The 23,990-nt window shown below is 43.1% G+C and overlaps 1 protein-coding gene across 18 annotated transcripts in view; it reads left to right on the top strand.

Moving 5' to 3' along the window:
- The first annotated feature begins 2,353 nt into the window (after positions 1-2,353).
- The window catches only part of PPP1R9A (protein phosphatase 1 regulatory subunit 9A), a 137,703-nt gene continuing 116,066 nt past the window's right edge, over positions 2,354-23,990 (top strand). For 10 of the 18 annotated variants that reach the window (XM_088653895.1, XM_088653894.1, XM_088653890.1 and 7 more), the window contains exons 1-3: positions 2,354-3,131; positions 4,117-4,388; positions 5,233-6,878. In XM_088653895.1, the coding sequence (XP_088510021.1) occupies positions 5,433-6,878 (1,446 nt within the window). In that variant the 5' untranslated portion in view covers positions 2,354-3,131; positions 4,117-4,388; positions 5,233-5,432. Of the gene's footprint in view, positions 3,132-3,242; positions 3,571-4,116; positions 4,389-5,232; positions 6,879-23,990 lie in introns of those variants that run through there. The other 8 variants (XM_035129900.3, XM_035129896.3, XM_035129894.3 and 5 more) reach the window with 5 other exon arrangements.

Raw genomic sequence — 23,990 nt, 5'->3', positions numbered from 1 at the left:
GAGCTGCAGTCCAAATCATTTGGAGGGCACCAGGTTGGAAAAGGCTTTTTAGAGCATCTCACATCTATTCTCAGAGGTTCCATGTAGCCATCATAGCTATTGATGGGCATATCCTTTGTGAATTAGTCTAGTCTCCCTTCAATGCCATCTAAACTAGTGGCCCTCAGCACTGCAACTTTTAGCAGCGGATTGTGCATCTTGCAAAGTTCTTTTAAACATTTTGTATCACCTGAATCTACTACTAGCCAATTTTGAGTATTATGCATAGTTTTATAAACCTCTTACTACAGTGTTACCTTGGTTTACAACCATAATCCGTTCCGGAGGCCCGTTTGTAAACCAAAACAGGTTGTAACACAAGGCGCGCCTTCGCCAATGGGGCCTCCAAAAATTTTTTGTTCGTAATAATAAAAAACGGTTGTAATCCAAAAAAAGGTTGCAAACTGGGACAGGGACACACACTTCCAGGTTTGATGTGTTTGTAATCCAAAACGTATGCAAACCAAGGTACCACTGTATATATCCCTCTATCCTGCTCCCAGTTGTCATTTTTTTTCTTTTTCTTTTGTAAACTAAAATGTTCCAAATGTTTCAGCCATTATTGGTTTGGAACAGTGTCCCAACCTGAACTGATTATTCATTTCCATAGCTTTTTTCCTGCACCTTTCATAAGCAGAAATGTACACAGCACTTACAAATGTTGATGCACCATGTATTTATATAAGCACATTGTAATATAAGAATTGCTATTTTCTGTCCCTTTCGTAATAGTCCCCAGCATTCCTTTTGTATATCACATTAGAAGTTGTATTTTTGATGGATTCATATGCTGTGGGTAGTAATGTGTATTTGTAATTGAAGTTACAGAACAAGGCCCCCAGTGATTTTTCTGCTGTATTTCAAGGGCATAGCAGCTAGACATTCATACAAGACACCTGATTTGCTGTGTTCTTTGGATGAGCCCAGGTAGTTAGTTTTCCAAGCCCCCAAAGCCACTGTTTCCCTTTGGTCATTGTCAGATACCCATCCAACCCCCAAATGCCAGTCCTTCCAATTGGCTGTAATTTACCATGAAGGTAGTTACAAAAAAGGTGACAAGTTAGCTTGGGTCCCTGTCCTGTAGATGCTCTTCCTTGGATCCACCATTCTGTTCTTCCTCTTGACTGACCACTTTCATTGTAGTCCCTTGGCATGGCCATTTTGTGTGTAGTGCCTGATGGAAAAGTGAGGTATAAATGCTGCTCCCCCTTGCACCTTGGCTGTTTTATTTGATGCTGTTTCCACTTTATAGTGCATATTCTATGTTCATGTATATTTTATTAAAATCAGCCCTGATGATTTCTACTGAAGAACAGAACTTTGTTAGTTCTGGATCCAACTTCTTTAAATATAGACTGCACAATTCTCAAGGAAATGGTGCATTTGTAGATTCATTTGCAAATAGAGTTCTTTGTGTCTGAAATTTAGTTTCAGGGGCAGTGTGTCACTGAATGCTAGTAGTTGTGTGCTAAGAGCAAGGTAGGACATCTCCAGAAAGGCTGGGGATGTTTGAAACCTGGAGAGCCTCTGCCAGTCAGTGTAGACAATATTGAACTAGGTGGAGCAGTGTTTTACCACTGCCAGCCAGTGCAGACAATACTGAGCTGCACACAAAAGCTCATACCAATGACAAACTTAGTTGGTCTTTAAGGTGCTACTTGAAGGAATTTTTTTTTATTTTGTTTCGACTACGGCAGACCAACACAGCTACCTACCTATACTGAGCTAGATGAGTCAACTTCGTTAAAAGGCAGCTTCTTATGAGAAGCATTGCATTTAGCTGGGAACTGTGGTTTTGATCACTACGCTTACTACATGACCCAGTAGGTTTCTTTTGTTGTTTGGGGCGAGGAACCTACAGCCCTCCAGATATTGTTGGGACTCCAACTCCCATCAGCCCGAGCAGCGCAGCCAATGGTCAGGGATGCTGGAAGCTGTAGTCCAACAGGTTCCCCGCCCTTACAGCGCAAGGCAAAGCCGCTGCTCTCTGTGGCGACCACCACAGACGTGCAACCCAGTAACGGGGAAGGCGCGTGGCCATTACTCCGTCAATTTCCACGCGGCCGGGCAGGTCAACTGAGCTCGGTCGCGAGCTCATAGCTGCCAAGTTTTCCCTTTTCTCGCGAGGAAGCCTATTCAGCATAAGGGAAAATCCCTTAAAAAAAGGGGTAACTTGGCAGCTATGCTCGAGCTTCGAGGGGCAAATCTGTCTTCCCACTCCTCCTGCGCCAGTTCCAAACGCAGCTTCTGTTCAAAAACCGAAGTACCCCCGACGGTTGCGTGAACGTGGGGTCTTGGGAAAAAAACAACCCACGCGCAACCCAGGGCAGTGGAGAATTTCACTCCTGAGGCGCAGACGGAGTCAGAGGCGTGTAAGAGTCTCTCGCCAGGGGGCTCAATCCACTTCCCCCTTGGGAAGCGCTGCGAAAGGAAGCGGGAGCCTCAAGCACGCCCGGCGAGAGGCGGGCTGCACGCGGGCCAGTGGGGAGCGCCTGAGAGGCTAAGCAGCGGCGGCGGCGCGGATCGCCTCTTGTCCTTTCCCGCTCCGGCCGGGCGCATTGTCGCCGAGCTGCTGCTGCTGCTTCGTGGCTTTAGCGCCTTCTTCCTACCCACCTCCCCAGCCTCCCTCTCCCAGCGGGGCAAACCATTGCAGCGCGCCGAGGAGGTGAGGCACCTGTCAGGCGCTCTTGGCTCGGAGAGGCCAAGGGCCGCCCGAGCTGGCCAGCGTGCTCCCTCACTAGGGCCGCCCGGGACCCACCCGCCTGCCTGCCTGCCTGCCTGGGCGTCCCCTGGAGGCCGAGCGGGCGGCGGGAAGCCCGGCTGGTGGTGGAGCCGAGCGCGGGAACCTTCCTCCCCCGCCCACCCCGCGCAGCAGCGTCTCAGGCGCCACCGCCGCCGCCTGCAATGGCGTGCAAGAGCCGAGTCGGAGGAGGTTGCTGCTGCCGGGCAGGTTGCGGGCGGCGGCAGCAGCAGCAGTGCTGGGAGGTGGTGGTCCGGTGGACAGCACGGCGGCAGTAGTAGCCAGAGCAGCAGGAAGAGAATCGGAGGGGGATCGAGAGGCGGCGGGGCTTTTGGAACTCCGACTCTCCCGGGTAAGGTGCCGCGGTGAGCGCCCCCCTGCCCCTGCCCCCGCTCTTTGCAAAACAAAACCTGCCTGTGTGGGGCTCGCTGTGGCTTGACTCCTGCGGCCGGGAGCAGCTTTTGTTTCGGGAGCACCGAAAGTGGGCAGGTTCGCTTGCAAGGCTCGTGAGCGCCGTCTTGCTCCCTGCATTCTTATACAGCCGCCGCTCCTGTTGCAAGGTGCTTCCCGGCTCCCGCGTTCCCTGCCTGGGCAGTTTACGTAGCAGCGGATTGGGGGTTTTGTTTTGTTTTTCCTTCCCTGGCGGGGACAGAGTTGTGCCTTTTGCGCCACTTTCCTATAGGGAGCGTGAAGGACGTCGCGCTAGGCTGGAGAGAGAAAGGAAACGAAGGAAGGAAAGAAGGGGATTTATCGCCACACTTACTAGCTGGCAGTATACCACCCCTCCACGGGTGGGTTTCTTGCACGAGCGACGCCGAAACAGCGAAGCGTGGAGGTTGGGGGAAGGTTCTGCGCCTTGAGATTGATTACTCTCACCTTCGCTATTATTTGCAAATGACCCTTCCACGCCCCCCCTTAATTAATTGCATGCTTGGGGACCAGGGAGAGAGAGGCGATTTAGAGGCAGGGATGTGGTTCTCTTCCAAGGAAGGGATTGGGGGGTATTAACGGCCACATCACAACGTTGCTTAGGAGCAAATAACCGCTTAGTTGTCAAGGCTGGAGAACAGACGCAATATGGGCGCGAGTCTTGTAATCTGTCTCGCAGCCCCGGCAGCGCGTTGACTCGGGCAGGCGGGAGGAGGCGGGAGGTGGAGGCCAGTCGGGGCCGGAGCGAGCCGAGCCAGGTCCACATGTGTGCGTTGCTCGGGTCGGTCGCTTCGGGAGGCTTGCAGCTGCGGTGAAGTTGTAGCGGCGGAGGAGGCGGAAACAGAAGGGCGCTAATGAGAGATTTTGCTCTATTATTAGTCATGTGCTGCTCTTCTGTATTTCTTTAGGGCTGCTTGCTCAGGCTGGATTCGGAAGCAAAACCCGTTTCCTCCTCCTCTTCTATTAAACGACGCCAAGGGACTCTGCCAGCCCCCGTATTCCTCCTTGCGGGAGGGCAGGACGCTCGGGATCCATATAAAATGCCACTTGCCGTACAGATTTTACCGAGATCCAGACTGGGAAATGGACAGATTTAGCCTGCATTGAGGTTTCCTCTTCCCCCTTTCACTGCACCTTTCATGGTTCTTTGTCATGCCGAATATACCCCCAAGGGGAACAGGCAAGTTTTTACCATACCAAATTATTTGCTTCCTGCAAGTTCTAAATTTCTGTGCATGTGATTTCTCTCTCTCATCTCTCTCTCTCCCCCCCACCCCTACAGTCTCAGAGTGAGTTTATTAATTTGTTCATTTGGTGGTGGTGGTGTTTTGAAAATGAAGGCAGCAAAGTGTTGCTGTTGCTGCATGACACCATTTCACAGTGGTAGAGATATGTGTACCTGACTCTACATCATCATTTGAAGGACACTTTAATGATAAAATACATTGGTATAATACAGAACTGTTGTACATTTGAATAGCGTATATATGCATGTGCATACACTGACTGTCGGGAAAGAGAGGGATTAGGTCTTGGTCCTACACAGAAGTAATGTCTCCATTCTCAGTCATGTGATGGCAGTATAATTATTTGTTTATTATAGGAATTTACTTCACTTACTGTCTTCTGCTGTTACTCCATATAATGATCCAGAGGTTCGTGTAATGAAATCCAAAATGGGTTCGAAGAGATGGAGTCCTGATTAGCCCTCACTTAAATGAAGTTCTGAAGATACTATAACATGTTGTTATTAAAGTGTGAAATAGTTTATTCCAGTTATGTTCTGGTCTTCATTTAAGGAGCTTAGGGTATGTATCAGTGGGGCTTCCCAGGCATGTCTTCCATCCATATAACTTCCAAATTCAAATGTGATTCCTTTGGGAGATGGAATTGCATCTGGTGGCTTCATATTACAACCTTCCCCTTTTATAGCCAGCCATATTCTAAAACCGATGTAAATGTTGAATAGGTATGAAGATCTACAAACCCACTGATATGAATCAAAATCCTCCTTTGTGTTGCAGGTTACATCAACATTCTTTTGAAAGACATCCAGTTTCCCACTTGTTTTTGTTTTTGCTGGTACCCATATCTGGAGGATTGTCATCTGCCTATAAGTATGGCCTTGGCAGAATCTAATGTCCTTTAAGCCCCTCATCCACAATCTCAACTGGGAGGATACAGCGGCCACTATGTATGTTGGTTTAACATCCCAAAAATAAACATGATGAAGACAGAGTGTTCAGGGGAAAGATCCAACCTCCGAAGTGCCTCTCCTCACAGGAACGCTTATAGGACTGAGTTCCAAGCATTGAAAAGCACCTTTGACAAGCCTAAGTCAGATGGAGAACAAAAGACTAAAGAAGAAGGAGAGGCTTCTCAGCAAACCAGGGGGAGGAAATATGGATCTAACGTCAACAGGATTAAAAATTTATTCATGCAAATGGGCATGGAGCCCAATGAGAGTGCTGGAGGCATGGCAAAGACCAGAAGTAAAGGTGGACCCCTATCCCCCCAAAGAAGAATTAGGCCAAAAGAGCTTGTGGAGAAGGGAGATGGTTCAGTTGTGAAGTTAGAATCTTCCGTTTCAGAAAGGATTAGTAGGTTTGATTCTATGCACGATGGTCCTTCTTACTCCAAGTTTACTGAAACACGGAAGTTGTTTGAAAGAAATACTCATGAAACAGGGCATTCAAATCGCTACTCCCCAAAGAAAGAGAGATCCGTTTCTAACAGTGATCTTCAAGATGACTGGTGCAGCTCTAAGTCTAACAGAGGAAGTACAGATTCGCTGGATAGTCTTAGTTCAAGGACAGAGGCTGTTTCTCCAACAGTGAGCCAACTTAGTGCAGTGTTTGAAAATACTGACTCACAACAAAATGTTCTAGAAAAGACAGGAGACAATGAAGAGTATTCTGTAACTGGCCACTATCCACTAAACCTGTCTTCTGTGGACACAAATCTGTCTTCCAGTGTTGCAAACCTCGACGATTTCAGCCCCATAAAAGACGCCAATGCTTGGCCTCCGTCAGCTAAACAAAATACCAGCTCAGCACCTGTTGAAAACTCTGAGCAGAACAGTAGTAGATCACCATCAGACAATGAAACCCCCCAAAGCATTTTGCCTTTGTCAAAAACAGGTGGAATACAAAACAAGGATGTGTGCTACGATTCTGTGGATGCCTGTGAAACGACTAAACAAAAGTCCGTGGGTGGACTTGATAAACAAAGTTTGGGTGAGAACTGTACGAGCAGTAAGGCAAAAATAGAGCCTGAAGTACCACCTTTGCAGCAAAAAAAGATCTCTGCTGGAGCTGAGACTGCAGAAATATCAGGAAACTTAATAGCTAGTGATGACATCACAGTCACTGAAGCTTCGTATTCTGTTGGCTCCCACTGTGAAGATACAAATGGAAAGGAAGAACAGGAAGACTTGAATAACTTTCAGAGTTCTCATGTGTATATGCACTCTGATTACAATGTCTACAGGGTACGATCAAGATATAATTCTGACTGGGGGGAGACGGGAACAGAACAGGATGATCAAGAAGACAGCGATGACAACTGTGATTACGAACCTGACATGGAATGTTCTGAAATTATTGGATTGCCAGAAGAAGATGAAATCCCAGCAAGCCGAAAAATTAAGTTTAGTAGTGCTCCAATTAAGGTAAGTTTCACTGGTCTGTTATTCTTTACACTGTTTTTGAGTGGTTGTTTCTGTTCTTTTGTTTTAACTCTTGACATTGTCTCTGGCGAATTTTTTGCTGGTTGCTTCCAGTATTGAATTTGTTTCGTGGCCTTAGGATTCATATTTGGTCCTGACTGGAAAACAAGGATGAATTCAAATTGTTAAGAATCATCCCGAGCCCTAATAACTCTTGCTTGCCCCTTGTATAGTTGTGGCTAACCGGTGTATCAGACATATTTATTGTCACAATATTTAGGCATACTTTCACTCAGAAGGGTTTTATGTGGCTAGAGTAGGTTTGAAATGGTCCTAATCAGCCTGTGTCTGTGATAACTTGTTTTCCCCCCAGTACGATTTTGTCTCCTATGGTGGGAAGTGGGTAGCTAGATCTCTTTTGTCACTTAGCTGTGATTCTTAGGAGATGAAAAAAAAATTGTGGTCGATTGAAGGTGGGGCAAAGAATCCTCTGACAGGACTAGCTTGAAAAAAGCCCTCCTACAGAGCTGTGAAGTGCTAGATATTACGAATGCCCTGTTCGTCTTAGACCTTAGGTAGCTTCTAATTCCATGCGAGGTCCATTTTGGGAAGATATGGGAAGGCGATTGACTAGGTCTCAGGCCTACTTCCCAAGATGACAGCGGTTGCTATGGCCACAGCTATTGCTCCTTCTGCGCACTCGTCATGCCTCTGGGATGGGCAGCCTAAGATTTGGTCTTTGGGATTCCAGTTGCTTATTCCCATATAGTGCTTTTGCAAACATTGTATAATGGCAGCCGCCTTCCAACAAGTGTGTTTGTGTGTAATCCTTGACTGCAGAATTGATGGTGAGAACATGTGATAGGGGATTAGATGAACTGCCTATAAAGTCCTAAGTTTTAGAGAACAGCTATGGGGTGGGGAGGGGGAGCTCTTTATAACATCATATCTCAGATACCCATTGAGATGATAAGGTACTGTATACAAGGGCTGAGGTTTTTCAACCTTAATCATCACCCTTTTGTCTATTAACATGTCTCAAATCACATCCCCCCCCCATGGCACTTCCATCCTGCAGTGTAGGATAACTGGGACTCACAACACCATATTCCCTAAGCCTAGCTAAGGTACAAATTGTTACTTTCCTTATGGAGGCTTACAATCAGTTTCAGAAATGCCTTCTATAAGAGGGCTGTTGAGATGGTTGTATAAGGCTGCAAAGATTCCAACATCTGATTCACATTCATTGGGCATGTTTAAGGCCCAGTTGATGGTAATCAGGGGCTTGTGTCTTTTCTGGGAATAACTAACATTGTGAACATATCCAGAGCATAGCTGCCAAGTTACCCCTTTTTTAAGGGATTTTCCCTTATGCTGAATAGGCTTCCTCGCGAGAAAAGGGAAAACTTGGCAGCTATGATCCAGAGTTATATAGCAGCTGACCCCAGGCAGCAGTGTGAAGCCAGCTTTCTTGCTAACTCTAAATCAGTATTGGCTAGTAAGAGGCTAATAAGAGGCACTCTGCTTTCTATATTCCACCATTTGGATAATTGCAAACTGAGTTAGTCTAGCCTAGTGTTGTTGGTGTTGGTGTGGGGCAGGAAGACTCAGTTCCCCTCGAAACAGCTTTCTTTCTTTCTTTCTTTCTTTCTTTCTTTCTTTCTTTCTTTCTTTCTTTCTTTCTTTCTTTCTTTCTTCTCGCCATCCTTTGGATAACCACAAACTGAGCTAGTGAAGTGGATCAGAAAGACTGAACTGTGAACTAAGAAGACCTCCCATTCAGACTTTTGTCTCTGCTATGAACTCAGTGGGTATCTTTGGAAGCCACTCTCTCTGGGTGCTACAGACATGGTGGTTTTCTTTCTCTCCCACAGCTTGGTCTTACCCTCCCTTTGCCAACCCATTTGTCAGACATGCTGATTAGGGAACTGGATGTTGTTACAGTAGGCTCACCCCCACCCCCTGGCTGTCTCATTTCTTAATTTTAAGGATTTTATGTATTTAATAAATTTAGTCTCCTCAAGGGGTAGTTGCCCAGCACCTCCTAACAAAGTGCTGGAATGGTATTCATTATGTCCTGAAATACAGTATTTTTTTGCAAGTCCTGTTTCTGAGAGCCCTGTTACTGAGAAAAACCCCCCCACTTTCCTTCCTTCCTTTTGCAACGTCTTTCCTTGCAAGTCGAAGTTGGTGGTAAACATTGCATTAGAGGACCTTGATATATAAATGTGATTGTGTTGCATTTTCTTATGGGGGAAATCTCATTGGGTTCTCTGTACTAGCTTGACAATTCCACAAGCAATGTTTTAAACCCAGGTAATTGATCCTGTTTCACACATCACACGTGTTTAGATATGTGCCTCCTGCTTGAATAATCAAACAGGAATAGCAACTATCTGTGATGTAAGGATGACATTTATGTTACATTAGTTGAATCATTGAAAATCAGTAAATATTACCTTTTTAAAAATGGAAACATTAAGCAGAGAAAAGCCTAATTTGAAATTGAGGTAGTGTCAGTCTTTGTGCTAGATTGGAATTTATACAGGTATCTTTGATCATGAACTACTTTTTTTAGTGAAAATTGACTGACTGCTACTGTTTAGCAACCGTTGACAAAGGCACACATGAGCGTTGTCACTGGCAAATGTGTGTGTTTTAAAAAACCTGGTACTGAGGCTGAGAAGGCAAGGCATCCCACTGCTTTACAAGAGTCTCTGAAGCTCATAACAACAGGGGTGAGCCCCTGCCCCCCTTTCCTGTACTGGAGCTGGGGAGGAAAAGTGGCACTTTCCTCCCACGGTTGTGCTGGGGTTCAGAGAAATGGTTTGATGTCACAAATAAGACTTTTCCCACTTGATGAATTCAGTTACCAAGGCTTGCTCAAATGCATGGCATGTAGTGAAAGTTACTTTGGAACCCATTTGAGATGGCATAGCTGACTTTTGTTAATGCTGTGCAGAATCTGAGAATTAAATTTTAGATTTGTACAGAACTATACAGAACAAAATGTGTAAATAGGTTCACTTGTTTAGATTTTAATTTAAAAATCAGTTCCCCCCCCCAATTTTCTTGACATTTAAAGAAATGCTGTGTAAGTGCTATAACAGTTTTTCATTTGCTCCCACAACAAACATTTATGGATACACCACTAAAATATTTAAAAGTTGGGGGCAGGTGTGGTGGTAGTATCTGGTTGATGCTGTGACCAGGGAATAGAGGGGGTGGGGGGGTGGCAGTGACAATGTCAGATTGCCTTGCATAAGTAAATTGGCCTGGAAACCAGAAGTTCTCAAGCAAAGTTGAAAATTATAGAGTAAGAGGTAACCCATATGCCAGGTTGTTTTTTTTCAGATGTTAGAGACTGTTCTGCATGCCATATTGGGCTGAGAGATAACGTGGTCATTGTAATGGCTGCTGGCCATGATAACTATGTTCTGCCTCCACTATCAGAAACATCGTATCTCTGAATACCAGTTGCTGGGAATCACTGGTGAGCAGAGTGCTCATGTCCTGGTTGCAGGCTTCCCATAGGCATCCGGGCGGCCACTATGATAAAAGGATGCTAGACTAGATGTGCCATTGGCCTGGTCCAGTAGGCTTAGCTCATGTTCCTATGTATTAAAATGAGGGCTATGAGACAGAGTACTGTACGTTGCTTTGAGCCTCTTGGACAAAAGGTGTGGGATATGCATGTAATAAATAAACATAGAGAAGAAAAGGTCCTCGAGAGGGTCTCTTACTCAGCTCCTAGTATTCATGGTCTGTTTCTCAGCTTTTGTAAATCAGAAAAGCTAACAAAGAAATAAGATCCAAAGTAGTCTGGCAACCCATGTGGGATTCTTGTAGGTTTAAACTGGTGAATGCTGCACGGATGAATTTATAACCAGGTCTGCTATAACTTAGTCCATCTTTTCCTGACACACGTTTTATTGGTATAACCATTACTTCAGTTAGGAAAACCACAATTCCTAAGTACGGAAAACCGTATCTGGTAATATCAGTTACAGATGCAGAAATCATTTATCCAGCTGCAGTAATCATTTATCCACTAAGTAATTGAGGAACAATTGACAAACTGTAATCTAAAGAGTCAGATGACAGAGTTGATGAAGCGAGTCACTGGAAAGAAATTAAGCTAGACAAACAAACCCTCTCAAATTGCTGTTTTATTCAACAATACCAATTTGCATATTACTGAAAATAATTTCTCACCTGCTGATCAAGTTATCATTTGTATGTTAAATTGTGTGCATCTGTCACAGACTTAATGTGTTGGTAGCGATTATCACATAAAATCCACAAAAGGCATATATGAAGTACAACAGCTTCAGGAATGACCAACACTTGTGGGGTAAGATAAAAAGAAAAACAAAACACTTGGCCATCAAGCATTTGAATGTGGAGAAGCTAGTATTGCTTGATTTTCACCAATCCTTGACTGCAAAAATACATACATGTTGTGAGGGTGCATTTCTTTAATCCATGATGTACTGTAATGGTAAATTTTGCACTGTTATACACAATGAGTCTCTAACTGCAGTTTGCAAGAACCAGGAGGGAAAGAACCCCACACCCTCCTTCGCCTTTCATGGGAAATGAGTCAGTCTATTGTCCTTTTAAACTTTTGTTCCATCGTTTTAAACTCTTGCAGCTAATGCAGCAGTCACCAGTGGAAAATTCTGTGCTAAGCTGCTTTTACTTGAGAGAGAGAGAGAGAGTTGTTGCCTTAACTATTTTGGTCTTGCAGCTTCCTCAACTACTGTGCAGTTCTGTGGAGATACAAAGGGGCAAGAGTTGTACTGGGGAAGGGGACCAAATAACTTGCAACTCCTCTCTAGCCCAACTGTCATGTCTTGTTTTGTTTTGTTATTGTTTTAACAATATAAAAGAAGATACAAGAAGAAAGGGAGGAACCACGGGAAGGAAAAAGATGAGGAATAACAATGCTGGTTGTTATTTTTTCCTGGCTTTCCTAGTACCTGCAGCACATCCTGTGATTAGCCCTGGCCCCGGGAGTACAATTTCCCAGCTCGTTTTGGAATGGCCAGTGTGTACTTTGATTAAAACAAATAAATAAATGCAAATCTTAGCACTCGAGCAATCCCCAAGAAAAGCAGAATTGCAAGTGCCGTATCAAGTTATGCAAATTTGCACAGGTTCTCTTAATTTGTCTGGCTATTTTGTATAATTTAATCTAGCTTTACCAGCCATGGGGAAAAGGTAAGAAACTATGCGTGACACTTAAGTTTTTGCTCTCCATCTCTGGAATCCTTATTCAAGCACTGCTGACTCTGAATTTGGGATCTGTAAGCCTCTCAGAATGTTGACTTTTGCTCTGTAGATGTGATGTGGGGCTTTGCCAGTCTCTTCACCTGTTTAAGATATGCCTCCACATCTGCTCAACCTGAATATTTGTCATTGCACATACTAAAAAAAAAAAAAGGCTGCCCCGTCAGTACAATATGGATGATGGATGTTGGAGGTACTGTAGTGTGTGTCTATGTGCATAAACCCCCAACTTTTATGTGAATGGGCTGTAGGCTACTGTTCTAAGGCAAGAGTCACATCTGCTGCTGTACCTACTTTTGCCTCTGACCCCACTTACCACTAGTATATGGGCCCCAGAAGGTTCTCCACATGAGAATGCAGCCCTCAGATTGCTATAGCCCCACTCCACACACAGCCAGTGTGGTGTAGTGGTTAAGACTCATAATCTGGTGAACCGGGTTCGCTTCCCTGCTCCTCCACATGCAGCTGCTGGGTGACCTTGGGTTAGTCACACTTCTCTGAAGTCACTCAGCCTCACTCGCCTCACAGAGTGTTTGTTGTGGGGGAGGAAGGGAAAAGGAGATTGTTAGCCACTTTGAGACTCCATAGGGTAGTGATAAAGCGGGATATCAAATCCAAACTCTCCTCCTCCTCCTCCTCGATACCTTTCCCTGGAAGTAAGTCCCATTGACCTTAATGAGACATACTTTGAGTAGGCATATGCAGGATTCCACTACCGATCATTTGTTCTCTTGATGGTCTTTTACAAAGAACATAAAAACTGTCATTTCCACACATGTATGTTTCCCTGTGAAATAAAACAGACCAAGCAACCTTGATAAGAGTTCCTGGAATGTCAGCTGTGCCAAGTTGCTTTTTCCTATTGTTATTTTAAACAAACACCTATTTTTAAATAGAACAACAACAAAAAATAAATAGCATTTCAGTGTAAATTTTACGTAAGATCACATCATGTTTTTATACAGTATATCCCCCCTTTTAATCTAGTATAAATATATCACAAGAAGTTAACAATAGGCCAACAGCTCAAGTATCTGTGGTGTTGATGAACTACAGCAATCATCCCTGACCATCGGGTTCCTTGTTCCTGGATTTTATGCAGTTTATTTAACTACACACATGATGGTTGGAGTTCAATAACACCTGGATGGCCAGGTGTGTGTGTAGCTGAATAAACTGCATAAAATCCACCAGAGCAAGTGACGACCGAATTCAATATAATGGGAAATATGTGAATATATCTCCCAATGTCTCCTCATTGCAGTTTTGCTAATTGCAGGATTTGGTTTGGGTTTGAGGAGGTTTGTAGTTGTGAGGTTCTAACCCTCTTCCCATTGCAACCTCTATCGAAATTGCCCTCACTAGAGGTACTATTGGCTGTAGAGGGGAGAACATACAAGCACAATAACTTGTATATTGCCTCCCCTGCAGCTAATATTGTGGGTATGTAGGCATGGATTGGAGTGGTGACATAAAAAAGAAAAAAAACCTGGGGCAGGAGCATATGTTTTTAAAGTATGATTTAACATGTGATATGTTTTTTTTTGTCCACATCTACATGGACGTGGAACGCGGGTGGCGCTGTTGGTTAAACCACTGAGACTAAGTCTTGCCGATCAGAAGGTCGGTGGTTCGAATCCCCCATTGCTCGGTCCCAGCTCCTCCTGCCAACCTAGCAGTTCGAAAGCACGTCAAAGTGCAAGTAGATAAATAGGTACTGCTACAGCGGGAAGGTAAACGGTGTTTCCGTGTGCTGCTCTGGTTCTCCAGAAGTGGCTTAGTCATGCTGCCCACATGACCTGGAAGCTGTATGCCGGCTCCCTCGGCCAATAACATGAGATGAGTGCCGCAACCCCAGAGTTGGTAATGAGTGGACCTAATGGTCAGGGGTCCCTTTACCTTTTACATTAACCTTTTCCTTACTGTTGGAAAAAATGTGGACAGGCACACATCTTTATCCTGTGCTACTACTAAGTTATAAATGTTGGAAGTATTCTTTCAATATCCCCCCCCCCTCCCCGGGGCCAGCATTTTCATTCCCCACTCCTATAATGATAGAGAACATTAATGCAGTTAATTGCACACAACTTAAAGAACAGCTGAAGGCAGAGCCAATTTAAATTTCTAAAAATGTCTAATAGCAATTCATGATTTGCTTGAGATTATATGAAGAAGTTACAAGTTGGGTTTTTTTTTACTAGCTCTGTGCTTAAAAGGATTAAGATGGATGATTAGGGATGTAAACCGAGGGGGAGAGAAGATGCTCTTCAAAGGCTTATAAGCTTGAAACATGCTGAGGTAGAAAATAGACCTATTGCGCCTATTCTTAAAACAGTAGGTTCAGGAGTAGATTGTTCTTCTGCAACCCCTTGTTATTAAGTGCCACATTAGACTGCCACTTACCATGTGAATACTTCCAAGTGAGGTACGTAAACCTAGGGGTTCTTCACTGTACTCAACTATCTCATTACATGATCATACGGGTCCTTGCATTTTGTCATCTAGCACCAAGAGTCTGTTCATATAGTAACCAGAATGCCAGTGTAGAATCTATCAATGCCATACCAAATGTGGCACCTAAAACTAATTTCCAGCTCTGCTATCATGCCCCCTTCCCAAATACAGCAAAGCTCTTTGCTTTACTGGGGACCCATGAGTTCTAATTACTGCTAGAGTTACAAATAATGTCTGGCTTTGAGTGATGGAATGTTTCAGTAGCACCACTTATTGGGTTTGTCTTCCTTTTGGTGGAAAGATCACTGATTATTTATGGAGGTTTTGAGATACATCTATGGGATGTTCTTCTCAGCAAGGCCTGCCTGGTGTTGATGCTAACATCCTTTCGGCACCAGATTAAGATGTACCTCTTATCCCAGTCATTTGATTACTATGCTTATAATTGTTCATGGGTTGTCTAGAGGGGGGGGGGTTTGTAGTTTTATTGTTAACCTTGATGGCCGTTTTTGTGTATGTAAAGTGTTTTAGGTGGCGCTGTGGGTTAAACCACAGAGCCTAGGGCTTGCCAATCAGAAGGTCGGTGGTTCGAATCCCTGTGATGGGGTGAGCTCCCGTTGCTCGGTCCCAGCTCCTGCCAACCTAGCAGTTCGAAAGCACGTCAAAGTGCAAGTAGATAAATAGGTACCGCTACAGCGGGAAGGTAAACGGTGTTTCCGTGCGCTGCTCTGGATCGCCAGAAGCGGCTTTGTCATGCTGGCCACATGACCTGGAAGCTGTACGCCGGCTCCCTCGGCCAGTAATGCAAGATGAGCGCCGCAACCTCAGAGTCGGTCACGACTGGACGGACGTAATGGTCAGGGGTCCCTTTACCTTTTAAATTGAAACTATATTTTTACTAGTAGTAATAGTGGGGTATGCATATCCAGAGTTCTAAAATACACCTCTCAGAGTTCCAAACTATACACATGATCACTGTACCTTTTAAAGAATTTCTCTTTGCTCCTAAGTAGCTCTCATGTTTTCAAATCAGGGTATGATAAAGCACAAGCGTAAATCTATATGGAGAGTAAACGACATCAGAGCAGCCTTACATATTTCATCCAAATGCTCTGCAGATCCTTGTTGTGTGGGTTTTTTGAAACAGCAGAGCAGAGAATTAGTCCTGTTGTGATGGTGTTAGCACCGTTCTACCAAATTGTTTTTAATTATGTGAGAAATTGGTACTGAGGAGATTAGTACTGCAGTGGCTATTGCTCTGCTTTCCACAGCTGGCGGCAGCAATCATTCTGAATACCAGTTGCTGGAAACTGTAGGAGGGGAGACTGTTCTTGTGCTCAGGTCTTGTCTGAGGGTTTCCCATAGGCATCTATCTGGTTGGCTACTGTGAGAACAGGATGCTGGACTAAATGTTAGGAAGGGTGGGGCAAAGTTGCTCACCGAACCTGTTCTTACAGAGAATAGAAGGTTAGGCCACTGTTTTAAGAGACAACCCTTGAAGGATTTTGTAGCAAAAACAAGAAGTCGTCTTGTTGCATCTTAAAAGATGAAAACATTTATATGGCATAAGGTTCCATGGACTAGAGTCTATTTAACTCTCACTTAAAGCATTTGAAGAAGTGGATGCTGTTGTCTTTAAGGTGTCCAAAGGGTCTTTGCTCTTTCAAGAGAGCTGAAGTTCTTCAGCCAATGATTAACCATCTTTCCTCTCAACATGGTTGCAGCTGTATTGAACTCAGTGGGAGAGACTCATCTTCCAAAGTTAATCAGTCTTAAGATGTTTGCAATTTACAGACTCAAATACAATTAATTTGTCCTGTGACATACAGGAGGGTCAGTCAACAGGTCGAAGATGTCAGTTAGTGTAAAGCACTCCTAAAATCTCATATTTCATAATAATCAAACTTAATAAATTGCCTTTCCTTAATCTGATGGCATTATTTGTATTTCAGGGCTAAACAGCATGCAGTTGTGTGAGACTGAAATTGGGAAGGGTGTGGTGGGAGGGGGGGTGGAGAGCTTATTGACTCAAACTTGCCTCCCTTAGCAGCTCTCCTGGGGGGAAGGGGGCGGGAAATTATTACCCTCAAAAAGCTGCTAGAGCAAAATTTGAATTAACAAATTGCAGAAAGGGAAAGGGTTAAGTAGCTCCACTGGTCCACTATCCTGAACTTCATATGTTTTCATTTTTTAAAAAAGTCAGGGCAATAAATAATACAGCTGCCTATCATTTGTTGCTTGAACCAGAGACAAAATATATTGGAAAGTGAACGCAATGACAAGAGCTTTGAGTATAGGAAATGATTGGATGTTTAATTGTGCAATGAATAATAATAATAATAATAATAATAATTTGGATTTGATATCCCGCTTTAATCATGGTGGATAAAAATCAATTATTTTTTTTTAAAAATAAAAAAATCGGATTTTTAAAATTTAAATCGGATTTTTTTAAAATAAAATGCTTTTTGAGGAAAATATATTACCATCCAAAGGTTATTCCATCATGAAATAAAGATTAGTTTTTTAATTATGTAGAATTTTATGTTTAAATTTTTTGGTAAATAAATTCCATTAATCCATTCACAATGTCATGCTCTTAAATTGTTATGTTTTATGAAACCTAATAAAGATGCTTTTTACAATAAAAAAAAACAAAAAAACAATGTCATGCTCTTCCAGAGGTTTTTGTAAGATTATTGGGCAGTTTATTATCACAGATGCTTGGTTTACTTTTGCAGTTCTCAAAACTGAATTTAACTCAGCAGAGATCACATGCCTCTTCTTCACAGCAAAAATGTTATAACATGAACAGAGTTGAGAAAAAGACCTTAATCCTATTGTTCTACAAACCTATGAATACAGAATCAACCCCTTCAGTGCTAAGTTTCAAGAAGTTCAGTGAATAGAATAGAAACAATATTTTTCTGATTGTTTGGAGTCGACAGTATTTAAGTTTTTCATGTGTAGGCTGGGCTGACAGTCTAAGTTATATATATATATATATATATATATATATATATATATATATATATATATTTGTTTAGCCAAATTACTTAACAAACATGGATGTTTGTTTAAGCAAATAACATATGCTGTAATGTTATTGTTTCAGTTGAATAAATCTATTTAAATTGTTATTATTAAGGTAATGATTATTTTTCTCCTTCCTAAGTACAACAGAAAAGTTGTCCAAATACAGTATGAATGATTAACCTATTAAACTGGGGATGAAAAAACTAATATGAAAAGTTGCTATTCTAAAAATCTTCATCTACTAGCATATTAAAGTTATACCAGCAAGAATTAGTCTTTATGTAGAAAACTATGATTTAAATCAAGCCTTACTGACTAGTGATTTAAATCGTGATTTAAATCAGTTTGATTTAAATCAAATCCACCCTGCGCTTTATCACTACCCTATGTAGTCTCAAAGCGGCTAACATTCTCCTTTCTCTTCCTTCCCTACAACAAACAATATGTGAGGTGAGTGGGGCTGAGAGACTTCAAGGAAGTGTGACTAGCCCAAGGTCACCCAGTAGCTGCATGTGGAGGAGCGGGGAAGCGAACCCGGTTCACCAGATTACGAGTCTACCGCTCTTAACCACTACACCACACTGGTCCATATACTGACTTCAAATAGTTAGTAGCAATGTAATGCAGCCTTTGCTTTTCACTTTTGCTGTTTTCTCCCTATCCTTCCTCTGTAAGTCTTGTGGGGGAAGCAACTAGGCAGAGATCCCCTGTTGTATTATTGCTGAAATGTTGTCTAATAGTGATTATGCACAGGTGCAAATGAACAATACATAAGAATTTAGGAAAACAAGGAAATCTGTTGAGCATTGGGTACTTTTCAAAGGACAGTGATGAAAATGCGTGTGTGCGTGTAGGTTCAAATTAGGAACATCACTTAAAATCAAGATCACTTGATATAATGATAATTTGCAAAGTAAACTTATTTCTGAGTTAAATAGTTTTTCATTGCCGATGAAATCTAAGTGGGTTTTTTGGTCATACAATTCAGAGCTTTCAAAAGAGTAATATTGGACAGTTGGTTTCTATTCAAAGAAGATCAGAGAGATGTTCTTTATGTGTTAAGGCCTCTCTCTGGTAGCTAGTAAGTTGATTGGTTTTACAACTCTTTAGGTTGCTATGGGCCACAACATCTGCTTGGCCTTGCAAGTCTGTTCATGTCCTACTTAGGTTAATCTTCAGTCATTTCTTGCCAGGAGCTGCAACAGACCTAAGACTTTTTGTTGCTGCTATTATTTATTAAATTTGTTTACTGGACCGCCCTTCGTCTGAAGGTCACATGGCAGCTTACAACATAAAAACACAAAAGGCATAAGATATTAGCAATACCTCCTCCCACTATTTTGTACAATTTGACTGTTATGCACCTGTTGCAAGTTTAAAAATATTTACATCACTGACAACTTTAAAAATCTCAAACATGCAATCAGTTTAGGTGACCACCAGGCCAACTCTGACTGAAATGATATGGGATTCCTTGTCTCCCCAAACACAGTGCTGATCCTCTTGCTTTTGGGGACAACCCCAATAGCAACTGACCTTAGAAAGCCAGGCATCAGGATTTGGCTGGAACAGAGTGCAGAGAGTCAGGCCCTTTCGGGCTTGTAGACATTATTAAGGTCTTTACTTACTCCCTTGCCCTAATATTATTGATTGGCCTATAGAAATGCTTTAAATAAATAAGGACTCATCTGCAACCTTGCAATCTTAAAATATTTGACGCACTAACTAAAAGGATGAGGAGGAAGTAAGTGTTGAGTGCTGCCCTCTGACCGTACTGTTCACATCGCTGCTCAGCTCACATTTCCTGAGGTCAGGGCCTTGACCTTGTGATAAGCCATCCAAATTGCAATGCTTTTGTCTAGAACTACCAGGATGTGGGTGGCGCTGTGGGTTAAACCACAGAGCCTAGGGCTTGCCGATCAGAAGGTCGGTGGGGTGAGCTCCCGTTGTTCGGTCCCAGCTCCTGCCAACCTAGCAGTTCGAAAGCACGTCAAAGTGAAAGTAGATAAAAGGTACCGCTCCGGCGGGAAGGTAAACGGTGTTTCCGTTTGCTGCTCTGGATCGCCAGAAGCGGCTTTGTCATGCTGGCCACATGACCTGGAAGCTGTACGCCGGCTGCCTTGGCCAATAATGCGAGATGAGCGCCGCAACCCCAGAGTCGGTCACGACTGGATCTAATGGTCAGGGGTCCCTTTACCTTTACCTTTATGGATCATGGAGCTATTGCAGAGCCTCGAGTCCATGCAAGGCTTTTACAGTTATATAGTTCTCAACACAAAGTTATTTTCTGTAAGCCATCAGTTTTCATTTGCAGGTGTACGCCGGCTCCCTCGGCCAATAACGCGAGATGAGCGCCGCAACCCCAGAGTCGGTCACAACTGGACCTAATGGTCAGGGGTCCCTTTACCTTATCAGCAGCAAGCCAACTTATGCTGCTCAAGGGGAGGGGGGGGGACCGACCAGTGTGTGGATTTAGAAAATCTCCAGTCTGGTGGAAATAGTTTCACTGCACAGTGCAAAGTGTGATTAAATAAAGAGTGAATATAATTGTAAATAACATTTATTAGGAAATGAATCTTGCTCACCTGTTTAAAATATTGTTCAAGTTATTTTAGTGGTAGTTGAAAATGTTTCAAAGTCACTGTGTTTGTGTGCCTTTTCTGAAAGCATGGGGGCATCTGCTTCTCTTTCTCAGGGACACACTGAGGCTGTTGAAAATGTTGCCTCGGGTCGTCCAGAGCTTTCAGATAGTGTTAGAACTATGTATTCTACATCCTTGGCAGAGAAGTGTCAGGATCAGAAGATTATCTGGAGGCAGAATATTCCCCTCACTCTGTTTATTAGCAAAATGGGGAAAGGCTTTGAATCAAATAAAGCGGTAGGGAAATGTTTATTCTAGACTAGAGCAACGTTTTATTTTGGGCAGGGTAGGAAATAATTGTAGTTGCCTCTGCCCACATTTCCGTCTCCTTTCCCTGCTGTTTCTTGCATTATCCATTTCAGATTCAAAGATGCTTTAGTTTAGAGGCCTGCCACAGCCTTTCCCATTCAATGTGGGCAATTGGGGGGTGGGGGTTGACATGAAAGTGGACTTTTAAGCACATTTGACAACACTCTTAAAAGCTTCCCTGTGATCAGAAAACCTAAGGAGCAGGGTTGCTGGTTATGGAGAGGCTTCTAAATGCATTCCATGAAACCTATCTAAAAGTCTCCTTTGACCTTCCTCCTCTTTATGGGAAGGTCAAGGATGAAGTTGTTGGCCAGCTTGTGTGGTGTTGTACCTCCTACCGGTATGTGCCTTCAGGCATAGAAAAGCTGTTTCCACCACTCCCAGCCATGTCCACCTGTCACATACCTGATGTCATATTGCATCAGGGTAAGATAGTGGCTGCAAAGTCCTCTTTATACCTCCTTGCTCAGGGTGCTCCCAGTTGCTCATTGCAAGTGTTCTTTGGTGCTCTTTAAATTTGTTGACTGCATTGCTGGAATTGGATCCACTTGGGAGCTCTTGGTTGATTTCCACTTATCTGAGCCGGACATTAGAGAACTTGGATTTAATGATTATTATTTTTGTACAGTGGGAAAAGTGCAACACTCCTGTGTTTCTTAATAGTTCCTCCATTTGCTTTTCAATGAAGCTAACTTGAAAATGATTCATGCGGTTCCATATGTGCTTTCATGTGCTTTAAAAATGTTTCAGAAGTGGCACACATATTGCTAGCCTATTATCTATTTCTGAAAGATAGTAAGGTATAGAAAATGGTTTTTAAATGTTTACACGATTTACATTCTAAGATAAAAATAAACAATGCATGCTCTGAATCTTTCAATTGAATATAACAATAGATACCTAGAGTCGGCTTCATGTTTGAAGTGACCCATGGCATGCCCTAAGGTGGGCCCCCAAATGTGGGCTTGCAGCACTGGTGGTTTGCTGTGAGCTTCCATTTTAAATTTCTCATGGTACCTCTGGGTATTGTCGGGAATTCAAAATGGTGGCTTGTCAACCAAGCTGCCCAGCACAAGTGCCCCAGGGAAAGCATTGGTAGGGTCTGCCAGGGCACTGGAGTCCTGGCAGCTGTCCAAGGGTGCCAGGTGCTGACTTGAGGCCTATGGAGCCCCCAAGTTAGTCTCTGCCTCCCTATACTGGGGATTAGATACTGATTTCAACAATGAACAGACCTTTCTAAGAGGAAGAATGTAACAGTTATAGGCTGATATTCTTCCATCTCAGTTTGACAAGTGCGCTATTATTATTTTTTTAGCGTATGTTGAAAACAGGAGTGACAAATATGTGTACCAGCTGTGACATGTCACAAGTTAAATGTAAAGCAATCTGATGCAGAGTCTAGGCTGTCATTGGTACAGCAAACCGGTAAGCCTGTGTGAAAGTTAATAGTTTAAATTCCTGTTCTGTCACACGTGTTTATCTAAGCAGAGTGCATCACAGAAAGAAGCACTGCGTGGGAGAACTTCCCAAGTGCACAGAATAGATCACTTCACACAAAAACGGGAAAAAATTCCTGCATGGTTGTAATTTTGTAGGCTAATGCTACTTAAAAATTGAGTGTCTCAGAACAGTTTGTTTACAACTCTGCTAAGGTTTTGGCTAAGGCTGGGTAGATAGCTAAACAGCACAGGTAAGCCACATAACAAAGGGCACACATAGCAAAGAAAAATGCTTTGCACATTTTTTAAAAAAGGGAGGGTGGTGTGTTGTCTGCAGGCACAGTGAATCAATTGCCCACTGTTCCCTTCAATGTAACTCAGCCTACATGCACACCATACATTTAAAGTAGATTTAAGGCCCATGAAAACTAGCTGGCACTTCTTACAGCTACAATCCCCAGCACCCACAACAAACTACGGTTCCCAGGGTTCTTTGGCATAAGTAATGTGCTTTAAAGATATGGTATTTATGCAACTTCAAGCTACAATACACAGCCTTCAGACTGTTTTCCATTGAACCAGTGAAAAACCTTGCTACTAGCCTGTGTTAAAAGCTCAGCTATTAATAAATCAGTTAAGTTACCAGCAGCTGCGTAGAGCATGAATTCAGCAGCCCACAGTTGAACCGACAGCAGACAGCATTGCTTACTTGTGCACCCATGGTAGAAGATGTTGAATCTGTAAGAATGGACTGCTTCCTCATAGCAGGAAATACCTGTATAATAAATCCCAGTAATGTTTTGGATCTTGGTCATAAATGCAAGTAAAAAATTATAATGAAGATGTTTGTAACTTGCTTGAGGTTACCCTCAAGGGGTGGAGCAGCTGCATTATGAGGAAAGGTTACAACGCTTAGGGCTTTTTAGAATTGTAGAGTTGGAAGGGACCATAAACATCATCTAGTCCAGCCCCCTGCAATGCAGGAATGTCAACTAAAGCATCCATGACATAATGACCATCCAACCTCTGCATAGAAACCTCCAATGAAGGAGAGAGTCCATCACCTTCCCAGGGAGTCTGTTCCACTGTTGAACAGCTTTCGTTTAGAGAAAAGACAAATAGGAGGCAAGAATGTGGTGTATAAAATAAATGTAGTTTATTCTTACAGCAAATACTGAGGTGGGAAAGAGTCATTAAAAAATGATGTTTCTCCAGGATTTCCACACAACTGAATGCATGTCCCCTCTCTACTTCTGTGTGGCGAAACGTCAAGTCACGATTTCCAATTAAACAGATTTTAGGTATTGCTTTACATAACATGGCAACTTGTTCCTATCTGAGATAACTTCCCCAGTATTACTTTACCATTGGATGTTAAACAGGAGGCTGCAGTGGGGGAAAGGACTGCATAGAGATTAATAGTTTGCCACACCCGGTCACCCTGCATATTGATAACAACATGTTCATGTGCCTCTCCAGAAATGTTGAGCTTGAGGTGCACTGTTTGCATTGTTCAATTAGCAAGCTTTGCCAGAGGGCCACCTAATTTGGCCTCTTCTCTCTTTCTCCCCACTTTTTGTTTGAATTCTGCATCTGGAAAATGTAAGAGGGATATTCAAAAGACATGTTCGTGACCGAGAAGCCTTTCTGATTCATGGTGTGGGCTGCCATGAAAAAGCTGCTGAGGAAATGAATTCACATTCAGCGAGAGGTTTGGATAGGATGCAGTTATTAAGGCATGTGGCCACACACTGCACGGTGAAGATAAAGAGGAAAATTTAACAGATGTCTCATTTTCCAATCCCCATCAACCATGTGCGCTGGTTGGCTGTTATGATTAAGAGTCTTTTTGTTTTTTTCAAACAAAAAGCAGGCATTTTTGTCTAGTTAGTGAGGTTTTTGTAACATGTTTCACTAATTCTACTACAGCAAGAGACTTGTTTT

This window comes from Zootoca vivipara, chromosome 11 (assembly GCF_965207765.1).
Source record: "Zootoca vivipara chromosome 11, rZooViv2.hap1.1, whole genome shotgun sequence".
Lineage (NCBI taxonomy): Eukaryota > Metazoa > Chordata > Lepidosauria > Squamata > Lacertidae > Zootoca > Zootoca vivipara.
This window is presented reverse-complemented; position numbering and strand designations above follow the sequence as displayed.